Raw genomic sequence first — 16,178 nt, 5'->3', positions numbered from 1 at the left:
TACTTCTTTCAAGATGCCCCTTCAAGAAAACTGACTAGCTACAATTTTGGTCATACCATTTTTCAAAATGCCCATTAGGACTAGTTAACTTGTTTACTGCCACTCCCACCGGAACCCCACCTCTGTACTGGGGATTGAACCCAGGAGTTACATACCTGTAATTCCAGTGGATCGGGGGCTGGGACAGGAGCTTGGTGAATTCAAAGCCAACCTCAGCAGCTTAATGAGACCCTAAGCAACTCGGTGAGACCCTGTCTGTTACTGCGTTCAACACTGGTACCACAAAAAAAAATAAATAAAAATAAAAATTGAGCAAGGTTCAAGAAACAAAGAGTTTAGCATTTCCATGGGATATCCCCACTCTGAGAAATCTGTTCTGGAACTCCCCACTGGATATTGAGTTCTTAGAGATCTCATTTCCCAATTCCACTTTATCCTGCCTTTCATTTTATAGGGGTTGCTCTCCAATAAAACTTGGATCTCTAACTCATGTCTCAACATTTTCTGCTCAGAATTTATCTGAATTTATCTGTCACCCCTGAAAAAGACCCAGATTATTTTCTTTTTGGTACTGGGTATTGAACCCAAGGGCACTTTACCACTAAGCTCATCCTGACTCCTTTTTATTTTTAAATTTTGAGATCGTCTTGCTAAATTGCTGAAGCTGGTCTTGAATTTGAGATCCTCCGGAGTTTCTGGGATTACAGGCATTTACCATTCCACCTGACTTATCAGATTCTATTGGTGCATTTTTGTCTTGCTTAAACTCCTGCACCTGGCATTCTGATTACCATCCTTGGAATTTAGTCAAACAACAAACAGTATCTTCTGATCCCCAATCAGATTTCACTAGTTTTATTCTCAGACCCCACTTTGACTTCCCTTTACATTTCCTTTTCTAGCCTTTATTTAGTAACTGTAGATTAGCTGAGTGCAGTGGTGCAGGCCTATAATACCAACTACTCAGGAGACTGAGGTGGGAGAATCACAATCTGGCAAGACCAACTTGTTCAATACCTGAGCGAGACCCTGTCTCAAAATCAAATAATAGGCTGGAATTGTGGCTCAGTGGTAGAGCCATGTATGAGGCACTGGGTTCGATCCTCAGCACTACATAAAATGAGTGAATAAAATAAAGGTATTTTGTTCATCTACAGTTTAAAAAAATAATGAAAAGTTCTGGGGATGTAACCCAGTAGTTAAGTGCCCTTGGGTTTAATCCCCAGTATGGAGGGGTATGAACAGATTGACTAATCCAAATGGGCATTTTGTTTTAGTCATAAAGTTAAAAAATGGATATGTCCAAGATTTAAGAAAAAAAAATATTGTGCCAGAGAACCAAATAAGGTGTGCATTATTTGGTCTGTGAGTGTTCCAATAATTCATTGCTATGCGACAAACCAATCCAGAATCCAGTGCCTTAAATAATGTATTTACTTATGATTCAATGGACCGCCTGGGTAGGCCCAGCTAGAATGGCTGGTTATGCTCCATGTGATGAGGAATGAACTTTGATTCTTTGAGGCAGCTTTGATTTGGGTTGGAGGATCTGTGACCTCACTCCCAGCTCCTCAGTTGGAGGGCTATCACGTTGCAATCTCTCTCCTTAGTCTTTTTATATGAGTGTGGTAAGGTGGATTAAACCCAAGGGCATTCTATCTCTGAGTTACATCCTTAGTCCTCTATTTCTTATTTTGAGACTAGGTCTTGTTAAGTGTGCCCATATTGACGGCAATCTTGCAATCTTCTTGCCTCCTTCCGAGCATCTGGGATTATGCCCGGTTTCCTTGTAGTCTTTTAACATCTAGGGTCTACCCTCTTTTCAAGTGGTCCATCAGGGTAACTTAACTCCCATGAAGACTCAACTCCAAAAAAGGCAAAAACAAGCCACAAAACCTCTGTGGACCCAGGTTTGGGGAGTATCACTTCTGCCACATTGTGTCTAGTCAGAAGGCCAACTCAGATTCAAGAATAAGGGAAGTAAGCTTCTCAACAAGAAGTGGCAAAATCATACCGCATGAAAGAATGAAGAATAGAAGGCATTACTGTGGCCAAATCTAAACCAAGTTTCCACAGCACACAGGAGAAATAGTTAAAAAATGTAATGTATGCAGCACTTTATCTGCTCACAATTAGGCTTACACTCTTTTGAGTAGAGGTCTGTTTCCCTCCTTCACCACACTGTTTAGGGTTGTAAGTGTTGACTGACCAACTATGGGCAGACAGTGGTTTTCTTTTGAGCAGCAAACTTGTCACAATGAGTCCAGGAAAAAATCCTTTAAGCAGACAGAACATGCTAAGTGACCCTCTTGTGCTTCTAAAAATTGTCCAAAGTTGATGTGAAAGCAAAGATTTTGGGGAGCTGCTCTTGATTTGGTTGACTTTCAAGAGTTCCTACCTACACTATTTTCTTAAAACTATGATTATTTTTTAGTTGTAGATGGACACAATACCTTTATTTATTTTTATGTGGTGCTGAGGATCGAACCTAGGGCCTCACCTGTGCTAGGGGAGGGCTCTACCACTGAGCCACAAACCCAGACCTGTGCTACCTTTTGGTTATCTTTATATGTGAGGGGTGACAGACCAGACCTTATATATCTCAAATTCTATGAGTCTGATACTCTGCCACTAGAGAACCTTTAATTTCCTAGACAACAATGTATAATGTTTAAGGGTCAACCTTGAAATTCTGTCTTTAAGATGAAATCACCGCCCCCCCCAATTTTTTTTTTTTTTTTTTTTTTTTTTTTTTTGTAATGCTGGGATGGAACCACTGAGCTGCATTCCCAGCCCTTTCTTATTTTTTTGTTTTGAGACAGGGTCTCACAAAATTGCCAAGTTTGGCCTTGAACTTGTGATCCTCCTCCCTCAGGCTCCTAAGTAGCTAGGTTAAGAGGCAACCCTCTTCATCTTCTATAAGGCTATATTCAGTACTCTGATTCTCCATCAAGATTATTTGATCTTACTAGTACATACTTTTTATATATTTCATTTCTTTGTGTTAAGGATCTTGAAAGAACAGTAATCTGTGGGTTGGGGATGTGGCTCAGTAGTAATGCACCTGCTTAGCATGCATGATATCCTGGGTTCAATCCCTAGCACCACACCACACACACACAAAATGATCTTATCAAGTGAAGAACCAAGTTTGTGAACAAGTAATTCTAACAGTGCTGTAATACAACAATAATGGAATGCTCTCACCTCAGTGATAATACATATGCTTAAACAAAGGGTCACTCAGGATATAGCCCAAATGAAAGGACAAAAGTGAAGAGTTACCTGTCAACTTTTCCTGAGGATAACTGTTAGATCCATGTTATTAAAGGGGGGGAAAAAAACTCTTAGGTAGAACTGTTGGAGTAATCTTCCATGACCTCTTCTTAGCTAACTCAATAGTTTTTCAACAAAGGAAGACAGTGCATTGCTTTCAGTTAAGTGTAATCCTGATGATTAAATGTCCAGAGGAGTCCATGTGAGCCCATATTCACTTCTGTGTCCTCTAAAATTCTCAAAGTTGCACATCTCAAAAGATAGTGTAAATTTCCTACTAAGTTCAGAATATGAGATGAAAATGAACATTTTGATCACTACTAAGTCTCCACAGTACTTAGCATGTAGTGGTTAGTCACTGAATAAATACTTGCTGAATAAATTGATGAAACTGTCACATTCCAGGATACATGTATCTTACTTCTAAATAGCACCCCCTTCATATTCATCCTTCCTTTCATTACTTCTGAAAACAGCCTTGAGTTAAAGTCCTTATCATCAGTCAAAATAGACTACTAACTTTTCCTCCTGCCTCCAAATTCTTCTTTCCCACCTCAATCTATCAAGAACACCAGCTTAATCTTAAAACATTCCCATTCGCAAACACTAAATGTTCACTGTTGTCTTCTGAATAAATTCAGGATTTTTATTTTTATGCAGAATAAATTTACTCAGGTAAGATGTGCCTTCTGCAATCTGGTATCAGATCTGGAAAGCTAAATTTTCTCCTAATATTCTCAAGTACAAATATTAATGTCTCAACTAATCTGGATTGGCAGAACACATTCCATGCTTTCCTTATTCTAGACCTTTGCTTTCATCATGTCCTTGACCTGTAATTCCCTCCTGTAGCTTCACCTACTGAAGCCCTAGCTGTCATTTTAAGCCTGAGTCTTTCCAGAGACTTCCTGGATAATCTGGACTTGGAGTCCTCCTGTTTTGCAATCATATATATAATTTTTATTCTTTTAAAATTAATTAAGCCAGGCGTGGTGTCACACATCTACAATACCAGAGGCTCAGGAGGCTGTGGCAGGAGGATCGCAAGCTCAAGGCCAGCCTCAGCAATTTAGACCCTAAGCAACTTGGTGAGATCCTGTTTCAATAAAAAGTTAAAAGGGCTGGTAAAGTACTCCTGGGTTCAATCACCAGTCCCCAAAATAAATAAGTAAATAAATATTTTTTGTGTGGTATTGGGGGATTGCACCCAGAGGCTGTCTACTGTACTGAGCTATATCCCCAGCTCTTTTTAATTAATTTATTTGATACTGAGGATGTACCCAGGGGTGCTCTACCACTGAGCTATATCTTAAAGGTCTTTATTTTTTATTCAAGACAGGTTGTCTCTAAGTTGCTAATGCTGGGCTTGAATTTGAGATCCTCCTGCCTCAGCCTAAGGAGTTGCTGGGATTACAGGTGTGGGTCACTGCACCCAGTTTACATTTACTTTTAAAAGTCTATACTGTTGTTGCTTCATGCTGTAAAGACGGTTCTTTACTAATAAGTTGGGTCCTAGTCCTTAACCAGACTAGAAACTCTTTGAAAACAGAAACTATGACTGTTCTTTTTCTTCTGATGGTGTTTGGCATTATGTAGACATTAAATCAGTGATTTTCACTGTTTCCATTCAAAATATCCAATTAAAACACACATACAACTTCTGCAAAGTTTATTACAAAGAAATGCACATACCATAATGTTTGACTCACAACTGAATACGCTCACGCAAGTAGCTCCCATAAGATACAATGCAACCAGAACCTCAGAAGCCCTCCTAATACACCCCTAATGAAGACCCCATTTTAATCATTTACATCCAATAATTATGTGTAAAAAAGTAAGAATGTGTTTCTAGACCTTTTATGTCTCCTTCATCAGCCGCCCCCACGACTTCCTACCATATGCACACATCCTCACCTGCCACCTCTGATTGGGAACCACTACCATAAGGGTGTTTTTTTGTGTGTGTTTTTGATGGGGGGGAGTAAGTGAATGTATGGAAATATAAAACTACAACACCTCCCGTGATGTTAGTACTAAACTGTCAAAGGAGCTAGTAGTGATCGTTTTAAAAAGACGTACTATAGGTGCAGCACTAGCAGTGTTACCTTAGCATATTCACCACCTAATATTCAACATGGCCGCATGCGCGTCTATAAGCAACATGGCCGCTCTGCCAGGCACCAACATGGCAGCCACAGCCTCATGGCGCCCGGAAACACGAGAGAGCCCTTACGAGGAATTTATCTCCTATTCTGCCAACACCTAAAGTGGATCTCATTACAACTTCCCCAACTGACCGCGAAACCGGAAGTGGCCTTTCGTCTTGCGCATCTCTAGGGATCTGTTTCCGGTTAGTCTTAGGGTGTCCGCGTGAGAATTGAATGTAAGCTCGAGCAAGGGCTGGGAGGTGCTAGTCCGCCGCGCCTGATTCGAGTGAGTCCGGGGTGCGAGAGCAGGATGTCGGACACGTGGAGTTCTATCCAGGCCCACAAGAAGCAGTTGGACTCGCTTCGGGAGAGGCTGCAGCGGAGGCGGAAGCAGGACTCGGGGCACTTGGGTGAGGCGCGGGGCAGTCGGGGGCCAGTTTGACCTGGGAGGAAGGGAGAGATCCGGGAGAAGCAGCTCCGGAGTCAGCGTTCTTCCCCAGCAGCCGTCTCTCTGATGCCTCGTACGTTGGCACCCTCTTCCACCCCTCAACCACACAGACCGTCATCCTCCTGCAGGCAGTTAGCAATTTCTCTACACACGGGCCTTGCTTCTCCAGCTAACTCCGAAACTACGCGGGAGCCCCTCCCCCGTCCAACTTCCCACTCCTCTTCGGTCTTTGAGAACATTGCCTGTGCGAGGTCTCTCAGCCTGTTCCGCGAAGCAGCAAGTCCCCCTTTTTGTTGCTGCTATGGTGCTTTGTTTTTCCGTCGGTTATAGTGACTGCATGAAAGCGGTCATTTCTTTTTGACTGTAAGCACAGTGAGCAGGACTGCTCAACTTTTATCCACCGTGTCCTGTTAAGTGGCCCGCACACAGTTGTCTCACTAGGTGTTGCTAAGTGAGTAGGGAAACTGGCATTTACACACCGAGCAAGAATCTGAAAACATTTAGTTTTTGGTTTTCAAAATTTATCCTCTCTTGCTTATGCTAGTCATAAAACTTGAACTCGAAGATTATCAGGTTCAACCCTAACTTCTCTCCCTCCCCAGCGCAGACCCTAAATTACTTAAGGCAAATCAATTGCAGAGTTCTGTAAGGACAGTGAATTCATACCACATTGTGGCAACTTGTTATATTTTTTAATCAGTATTATCAACTCCATCTTTAAATCTTGCTTTGGTCATATTAGTTTCATGTGCTTATATTCTCTCTAGAATCAGAAGATGTACTGGCAGGATTTTCACACCATGATTTAATTAATATTGCTTACCTGTAGTATTCATGAGTCTAGTTAGATAAAAATAGGATGTTGCCCTAAAGGAGTTTAAAATTTAGTTGAGAATCAAGGATAGATACTTATAAAAAGTCAGAAGCAGACATGTAATCCCAGCAAATTGGGAGGCAGAAGTAGGAGAATCAAAAATTTAGGGGCTGGGGAGATAGCTCAGTTGGTAGAGTGCTTGTCTTGTAAGCACAAGGCCCTGAGTTCGATCCCCAGCACCCAAAAAAAAAAAAAAAAAAAAAAAAAATTTAAGGCCTGCATGGACAATTTAGGGAGACCCTGACCCAAAAAATTAAAAGGGCTGGAGATGTAGCTTAGTAGTAGAGTACTCCTGGGTTCTGTCCCCAGTACTGAAAACGTAAGAAGCACAATATCATGTAAGATTCAAATGAATGAGTCCCACAATCAATATAGTGAATAAAGAACAAAAACCAGTGTAGTCAGTGAAGCCATTATAGCGGAGTTGGCACTTCATTTTGGTCTTGGGCTATGTAGGACTTAACAGGACACTATAGTAAAGGAAGAAGTGCAAGATACAGGATCAGGGAATAAGTAGTAGTCAAGCCCTAGAGTAGTTACTGAATTACCATGTTGATGTATAAACCTCAACTCCTCTGACTTGTAAATCCAGTTTACTCTGTGTTTTGTTTTTTTCTTGGTTTTCCCTTTTCTCTCTCTCTCTCTCTCTCTCTCTCTCTCTTTTTTTTTTTTTTTTTTTTTGTGGTACTGGGGATTGTACTCAGGAGCATTCAAACTCTGAACTATACGAGCCCTTTTTATTTATATTTTGAGATAGGGTGTTGCTAAGTTGCCTAAGCTGGCCTCATAACTGGCCGTTCTTCTGCCTCAGCCTCCGGAGTAGCTGGGATTACAAGTGTTCACCACTGCTCAGGCTCCCCACTTTCTTTTATCCATATCATAGTTTTAGGTAGAATATTATTACACCTTAATACACCTTTATCATTGACAATTCAGTTGCTTTTTTAAAAAATAATTTAAAAAATATTTTTCATTATAGATAGACACAATAACTTTATTTTATTTGTTATGTGGTGCTGAGGATCGAACCACTGCCTCATGAGTGCGAGGCAAGCTCTTCACTGCTGAGCCCCAGCCCCAGCCCAGCAATTCAGTTGCTTTTTAATTAATCAATTATAGACTCCAGTTACTATACTTCAGTTTCATCAACTTTATCAAAAACAGCATTCAAGAAGGATAGACGTATTTCTGTTATATGTGTGTTCTTTAAAAACCTTGCTTTATGCAAAAGCATGCTTGAGAAAAAATAGCAGGTTTTGACTGAGGATGTAGTTCATTGGTATATAGTACTTGGCTAGCAATGGCTAGTCTTTGCTAGTCTCTTGGCTCGCAAATGCTAGTCACCATAAATTAAAAAACGAACAAAGGTCTTACAGAAGAAACAGATTTAGAAATGACTTACTTAAAACCTATGTAACTTTGGTGCATCAGCTCTCACAATAACGTTTCTACTCAAAATACTAGCATAGTTAATTCTCCACTGGTATAGCTTCCTACAAGGAAAGTCATACCTCCTTGGTATCCTGTGCATCCTGTGCTCTTACTTCTTGTTCTCATAACCCAAGTCTTTTTTTGTTTATAATTAACCAAGAGAAATGTCTTTGCACATTCTTCATCTGCTGTTGCATCTTCACAGGTAGTGTATTGCAAAGTGTAGCAGTTCTTAAAGCCACTGTATCAGTTTTTTTCCCCCCTGCTGTACTGGGGACTGAACTCAGTAGTGTTCTACTACTGAGCTACACCCCCAGCCCTTTTTTTTTGTTTGTTATTTTTGGATACCAGGGATTGAATTCAGGGGCACGCATCCACTGAGCCACGTCCCCAACCCTGTTTTGTATTTTATTTAGAGACAGGGTCTCATTGAGTTGCTTAGTGCCTTGCCATTGCTGAGGCTGGCTTTGAACTCCTGCCTCAGCATCCCGAGCCGCTGGGATTTACAGGCATGCACCACCATGACAGCCCTTTTTATTTTTTGAGACAGGGTCTTGCTGAGTTGCTTAGGGCCTCACTGAGTTGCTGAGGCTGGCCTCAAACTTGTGATCATTTTGTCTCAACCTCCCAAGCCACTGGTGTTACAGGTGTGTGCCACCATGTCTGGCCCTGCCCTGTTTTAAACTTTGAGATAGGCCTTGAACTTGTGATACTCTTGCCTGAGCTTCCCAAGTAAATGGGATTGTAGGCATGTACCACTATACCCAGCTAATATTTTCTGTGAGAAAATTTTCCCCATGATGAGAAAAATCATGTGTGAGCCAACAGGGTTTCCATTAATCTGACATTCACTTACTAGTTGCATGTGAACTCACTTGCATTGAAGAAAATACTTGGTATGGAAACAGATTGTATTTAGGTGATATATTAAAGAAGTCAGAGAAATGCCTGTTTTGTAAAGGGTCATTGTGCCTGCCAAAGATCTTCAAGTATTCATCAGGTATGCAGCAGTGGAAAGTAGGCTATCTAGGTGAGTTGCTTTATTAGCAGAAAAGAAGGGCTAATATTTCATTCTTGTTATAACTAGAAACTCAACAATTACCATATTACATTTGGTCACTGTCTATTACTAACTTTTCAATTTAGGCATTTCTGTAAGAGGTAATATAGCCTTGTTTTGTCACCTCTCCATATTTTCCACATAGAGAACCCATCACTATTTTAGTCCCCTGAGCCTCTTTTGCAGCATAGAAGAATGTGACAGCCTTGGGTAAGTACATTTCTTCTATGGATATTTACTAACTTTAGTATGAAATAATTTTTTTTCATTCAGCAGTAGTAGTTGGGAAAAGGTACCTGAGAATTCTGGTTGTCATTTCAACAAAGTGACCTACAATGTTAATTTTTTTTTTTTTTTTTTTTTTGTGGTGCTGGGTATTGAACCCAGGGCCTTGTGCATGAGAGGCAAGCACTCTGCCAACTGAGCTATATCCCGAGCCCCGATGTTAATTTTTTTTATAAACTATTAAATCAGTGTGCAATATCAGTATATTTGTGTATAGGTCTGTCTCTTTCATTTGTTTGTGACAAGTCATCCTCTGTGGTTTCTTTTTTGGTTATAATTGTTCTTCACCACACCTTTTTATGCTTTTCTATTTCTAAATTCATACTCTTTTTTTTTTTTTTTTTTTGCAGTACTGGGGATCGAACTCAGGGCCTTGTGCTTTCGAGGCAAGCTGAGCTATCTCCCCAGCCCTAAATTCATACTCTTTAGATGATTTTCTTTTTTTTTTTTTTGCAATGCTGGGGATCAATCCCAGGTCTTGAGCATGCCAGATAAATGCTCTACCACAGAGCTATATCCCCAGACCTAGATGGATGATTCTAATTGCTCTTAGTTATTTTTAATTCTTTTATTTTTCTTTTGTATTAATCACACTTTGGTATTTACCAAACTTGATGAAATATATGCAAACCTATAGAGTTTATTACTAGAGCCTTTGTGCTTTCATCCAGTGCTAAACTGTTTAATCATTTTGACAAGACTATTCTCCCTTGAATGTAAATACTCTTTTTCAGAGGTAAACATATCTTGACTTGTATATTCACCTAGTAATATGATTAAGATTTCAAAAGTATTTTTTAGGTTGAAATTAAACACATATTATTTCCTGACCCAGAACTTTGACCATTATTTTTGGTTCTGCTTGGCATTTGTATTAGTATGTTTTTGTAACTATAAATAAATATTGGAGACAGACTACTTTTTTTTATTTTTTTTTTTTTGGGGTGTTGGGGATTGAACCCAGGGCCTTGTGCTTGCGAGGCAAGCACTCTACCAACTGAGCTATCTCCCCAGCCCTGGAGACAGACTACTTTTTATTTCCAGAAGCCCAGAGTGCTGGGGATTCGAACCTGGGCCTCCAGCATGAGAGGCTGGCCCTCTACGAAATGTGCTATATGGCCTGCTCAGACTACTTTTTAAAGAAAAAAGATGAGACTGGGCATGGTGGCACATGCCTGTAATTGACATATTCTCAGATTTGAAAACTTGGAACTAATGGGTTAAGATACAGATGCACAGGCGGGGATGTAGCTCAGAGGCAAAGGGTTTGCCTTACATTTGCAAAGCTCTGGGTTCGATTCCTAGTTCCAAAACAAACCCGAAAAATAAAATGCAGATACACAGATATTCCTGCTGTGGTGTGATACAGCCAATGGGAATCCTCTCTATAACCCGTGCTTTGCTGTTTGATTTTCCAGTCTCCAAAATCATGAGCAATAAACCTCTTTCCCTCCATCCCTCTCTCCCTCCCTCCCTTCCTACTTTCCTCCAAAACTGTGAGCTAAATAATTTTTCCATTTTTCTTCAGTACTAGAGATTGAACACAGGCATTCTGCCGCTGAGCTACATGCTCCTAGGCCTTTTAATTTTTTGAGAGTGTCTAAGTTGCTCAGGTTGGCCTCAAAAGTAGCAATCCTCCTGCCTCAGCCTCCCAAGTCACCTGGATTAAAGGCATGTGCTACCATGCTTGGCTATCATTTCTTACTTTTTGGAGGAGGGGTTACTAGGAATTGAACCCAGATGTGCTTTACCACCTATCTATATCTTGAGGTCTTTTTATTATTTTATTCTTCCTTTTCTTCCCCCATTTTGTAGTCACCTTCTTCCCAAACCCTCTGAGTTATCCTGGTGCTTCAGCCTCACATAATTCCCTAAAACTTGGGACCTTTCAGGCCCTATCTACCAGTCCTCTATTATCTGCCTCCCACCACCCAGTGGGTGAGCCACTGGCAGGATTCAAGGGCCTATATATGGCTCTCTGTAGAGTGCTGTAGGCTGCTCCTCGTCTTCCCAGAAATCGCCTAATTGCAACTGAACCTCTCAGGCACCTTTGGTCCCCATGCTGTCAAAACCACAGTGGATCTAATTTGGAGCAAGTGATCAGATCTATTAAAACCATTTGATGGCACTTACCCACTCCCACGGCCTTTGCTTGCTTCCTTGGGGCAGTCTCCATACTAGCAGTGATGCATTTGTCCTTGGGATTTCTGATGTCTGCTCCCGGTTTTGCTATCCTGTAGTCCCTGGCTCTCAGGCCCAACAAACAGTGACTCAGCGAAAGAAAGTGGGCATAATCCCAGCAATTTGGGAGGCTGAGGCAGGAGAATTACAAGTTTGAGGTCAGCCTCAGCAACTTAATGAGGCCCTTAGTGAGACGCTATCTCAAAAATTAAAAAGGGCTGGGGATATGGCTCAGTGGCAAAGTTCAATCCCCCTACTGAAAAAGGAAAAAAGAAACTGGGGTCTGGGAGCCAGGGTCACTTAGAACAGTGAAGAATGAGTCAGCCGTAGGCTGCTGCCCTGGCTGTCAGAAGCCAGCATGTCCTGCTATTCTTTATTTTTTATTTTGAGACAGATTCTCACTAAATTGCTGGGGGTGTCCAGCTACTAGCTACCATTTCTTTATAATGAACACTTTAAAATCCTTTTTTTTTTTTTTTTTTTTTTTTTCTAGCTTTTATAAACCATATTTTGTTCATTCAACTGTGGATGTTTTGGCTATGGTAAACAATGCTACTTTGAACCAGGGCATATGAAGAAATATTCACAATATTCAGAATATTTCTTCACATGCCCTGGTTCAAAGTTTCTGCTTTAATTTTCAAGTTCCTGCTTTAATTTTGTGTAGATATCCAGAAGAAGTAGAATTGCTGAATCCATTGGTAATTCCATTTTTAATATTTTGAGGAATCACTATGCTGTTTTCCATAGCAACTATACCATTTTATATTCCCACTAATAGTGCACAAGAGCCAGGTGTTGTGGTGCATATTATCTGTAATCCCAGTGACTTGGGAGGCTGAGGCAGGAGGATTGCAAGTTTGAGGCCAGCCTGGGCAACTTAGCTAGACCATGTCTCAAAATAAAAAAATTTTTAAATAGGACTAGGATGTACCTCAGTGGTAAAGTACCCCTGGGTTCAATCTCTGGCACCAAATAAAGAATGAAAGAAAAAAAGTATATTTGTACACACATACACACACACGTAAAATCTCGAGAGAAGAAATCTAAAGCCCAGGCACAGCTGTGCACACCTATAATCCCTTGACTCAGGGGATCAAGGCTGGAGGATCATGAGTTCAAGAGCCTCGTACCACCAAAAAAAAAAAAAAAAAAGAGGGGGGCAAGCTCAGAGTTTGATGCTAATATAACTATTTTACTATACTTCTACCATAGGAGTATTTTAATTCAAATTTATTAGACTTGTAGGATTTCTGAATTACAAGAGACTAATAATCACCAGTATAATTCTGTCCAGTACAGGAATTTTGTTTATACTCTGTTAAGTATGCTAAATAGTAATTGTCACTTACATTTCTTACATATATTTTTAGCTTAGGTCAGTTACTCTGAAACTCTTTTCTCATCCAGACCTTCAAAGCGCTTCTGTGACCCTTCCTCTTTGACAAAACAAACAAGGAATTTAGTTCTGTTTGCAAAAGTTCCAGTCAGCAGAACATAAAGGAATCATAAGCAAGGTGAAGAAAGTTCTATCAATTACTTGACAGTTGGCAGCTGATACTGAATTGTGATGTCTTGTTTTTGAAATAGGGTACAACTTTTCTTTTAACCTTATTTTTTATAAAATGTAACTGTTCTAGAAAAGTGTTTTGTTGTAGTTCAGCTCCAATTTTTGGAACCTGTGAGTTAAATTTTACCAAATTCAGTTAAATCCATAAAAAAATTTAAAAATTAAGAATCCCTACCTGAAAAAAATAATCTGATAGCAGTTTATATTGCTGAAAGTATTTCTGACTTTTAAAATTTAGGTTATGGAGCTGGGTATGGTGGCACATGCCTCTAATCCCAGTGACTCAGGAGGTTGAGGTAAGAGGATCACAAGTTCAAGGTCAACTTGGACAATTTAGAAGACCCTAAGCAATTTAGTAAGACCTGTCTCAGAAAAGAAAAAAAAAAATTAGATTGTGGAACTTGGCACAGTAGAGCATACCTGTAATCCCAATGACTCAGGAGGCTGTCAGGAAGATTGCAAGTTCAAGTTTAGCCTGGGAAAGCTGGTGAGACCCTTTCTCAAAATAAAAAATACAAAGGACTAGGAATGTAGCTCAGTGCCCTCCAGCACTCAATTATTAGTAACTCCAGTTATTTCCCTAGAAGAATAGCAAGGGCAAAGAATTAGGAAAACAGTTCTTATTCAACAGAGAAAGTGTAGGGGATTCCCAGAAAAATCCAGTATTATTTTGACAAAGTAGTGAATGATTGAATATGAAAGGTAATCTAGTACTAAGACTGGTCTGAGAATTTTCTTCATGAAAGATGTGTATGCTGGGAATGGTAGAGAATTTGACTCCTGAAGAATGCATAGACTGGCAATGATAATTCTTTTTCATTTTTACTTTTCTTCACACTTAGATCTACGGAATCCAGAGGCAGCATTATCCCCAACCTTCCGTAGTGATAGTCCAGTGCCTACTGCACCCACCGCTGGTGGCCCTAAGCCAAGCACAACTTCAGCAGTTCCTGAATTAGCTACAGACCCTGAGTTGGAGAAGAAGTTGCTTCATCACCTCTCTGATCTGACCTTAACATTGCCCACTGATGCTGTATCCATTCGTCTTGCTATCTCCACGGTAATGACTTGATTCAACTGGAATATACCACTTATTTTCTGTTCATGGTCAGTGTGTTATTGCCCTCTTTTCCATTCCTTATCTAGCCAGATGCCCCTGCCACTCAAGATGGGGTGGAAAGCCTCCTACAAAAGTTTGCAGCTCAGGAGTTAATCGAGGTAAAGCGTGGGCTCCTACAAGATGATGCACATCCCACTCTTGTAACCTATGCTGACCATTCCAAGCTCTCTGCCATGATGGTTGCAGTGGCAGAAAAGAAAGGTCCTGGGGAGGTAGCTGGGACTATTGCAGGACAGAAGCGGCGTGCAGAACAGGACTCAACTACAGTAGCTGCCTTTGCCAGCTCTTTAGCCTCTGGCCTGACTTCTTCAGCATCAGAACCAGCCAAGGAGTCAGCCAAGAAATCAAGGAAACATGCTGCCTCAGATGTTGATCTGGAAATAGAAAGCCTTTTGAACCAACAGTCTACTAAGGAACAACAGAGCAAAAAGGTAGGAGTCTTGTCAAAGTGCTTTCACAGTATGTTCTGAATTATAGCTTTGAGTGAGCAGAATTTACTCCTACAGAAAGTTTCGTTCTTAGAATTGAGGGTTTAGAGTAGTGGTTTTCAACTAAGGATGATTTTACTCCATCCTCACCCCTACCAAAGATAATTGACAATGTTTGGAGACATTGTAGTAATCACAACATGAGATTGTGCTACTGGCTTCTGGTAGTTTGAGGCCAGTGATATTGCTAAACATGCCGCAGTGCGTAGTAGGACAACTCTCTACAACAAAGAACTGCTTGGCACAAAATGTCAGTAATGCCAATGTTAAACCCTGATTTAGAAAATCTATCATTGAATCTGAATCATCAGTTCAAGAGACAAGGAATCCAAATATATGAATATTGGATGATATTCATTTGTCCAGCAATTATGGAAATTGATTAAACAATGCAAATTAGCAGTGTAGCAATTTTGAGTTCACATCTGTTTACTACATCTAGTTGTATGAGTTTGAACAGGTTAGCTTCTCTTGAACCTTAATCCTCTTATCTGTAACATGAGGATAACCACAGTGTCCTCCTTTATAGCACTGTTGAATAGATTGAATAAACAGTACGGTATTTAGCACTTCACTCAGTACCCAATAAGTAGAAGTGTTTTTTTGAGAAGTTTTTGTTTCCTTGAGGAAGCAAGTTTAGCTTAATGCCTTGCAGTAGGAATCAGGCTTTTTGTAGTTTCATTCTATCCTAAATGCAGGTTTGAGGAAGGAATGAACCCATGACAGATCTCTTATTCCAGAGTTCAACTTTTCCCAGATAATTAGCTCATTCATCCTTTATATGACATCAGTGTCAAATAGAATTTATGGATGTGTTTTAAGAGCTGATTTGACCTCTTTTAAGACTAAGGCTGCTTCTGTCATAGGTCAGTCAGGAGATCCTAGAACTATTAAATACTACAACAGCAAAGGAACAATCCATTGTTGAAAAGTTTCGTTCACGAGGTCGGGCCCAAGTACAAGAATTTTGTGACTATGGGACCAAGGAAGAGTGCATGAAAGCCAGTGATGCTGATCGACCTTGTCGCAAGCTGCATTTCAGGTCTCTTGGGAGGGAATGAGGTGGGATGGGTTTCCTACAAGGAGTCATTCCTTTTTAGCATATTCCTTGTCTTTGGGTTTGTCAGTAATCCTATCATGGTTTAAGTTCAGATTCTGAAGTTATTACTTTCAGAAGTGGCATGGTGTGGAAATACAGACTGTACTCCCAAATAGATGGGAGATTCTTTCAGTGCTCCTTTTTAGCAAGACATCTGTCTCTGAGCCACAGAATTAGTTTCTGAAAGGAGAATGGT

General features: G+C 40.4%; 1 protein-coding gene across 1 annotated transcript in view; it reads left to right on the top strand.

Annotated features, from left to right (window-relative positions):
• Positions 1 to 5,607: 5,607 nt before the first annotated feature.
• Mettl3 (methyltransferase 3, N6-adenosine-methyltransferase complex catalytic subunit) overlaps positions 5,608 to 16,178 on the top strand; it is a 14,056-nt gene continuing 3,485 nt past the window's right edge. Inside the window, exons 1-4 of the mRNA XM_047541391.1 lie at positions 5,608 to 5,836; positions 14,118 to 14,335; positions 14,422 to 14,826; positions 15,750 to 15,925. Coding sequence (XP_047397347.1) covers positions 5,737 to 5,836; positions 14,118 to 14,335; positions 14,422 to 14,826; positions 15,750 to 15,925 — 899 coding nt within the window. The 5' untranslated portion in view covers positions 5,608 to 5,736. The remainder of the gene's footprint in view (positions 5,837 to 14,117; positions 14,336 to 14,421; positions 14,827 to 15,749; positions 15,926 to 16,178) is intronic.

This window comes from Sciurus carolinensis, chromosome 2 (assembly GCF_902686445.1).
Source record: "Sciurus carolinensis chromosome 2, mSciCar1.2, whole genome shotgun sequence".
Classification (NCBI taxonomy): Eukaryota; Metazoa; Chordata; class Mammalia; order Rodentia; family Sciuridae; genus Sciurus; species Sciurus carolinensis.
The sequence above is the reverse complement of the archived record's forward strand: the minus strand, read 5'-3'. Positions and strand labels throughout refer to the sequence as shown.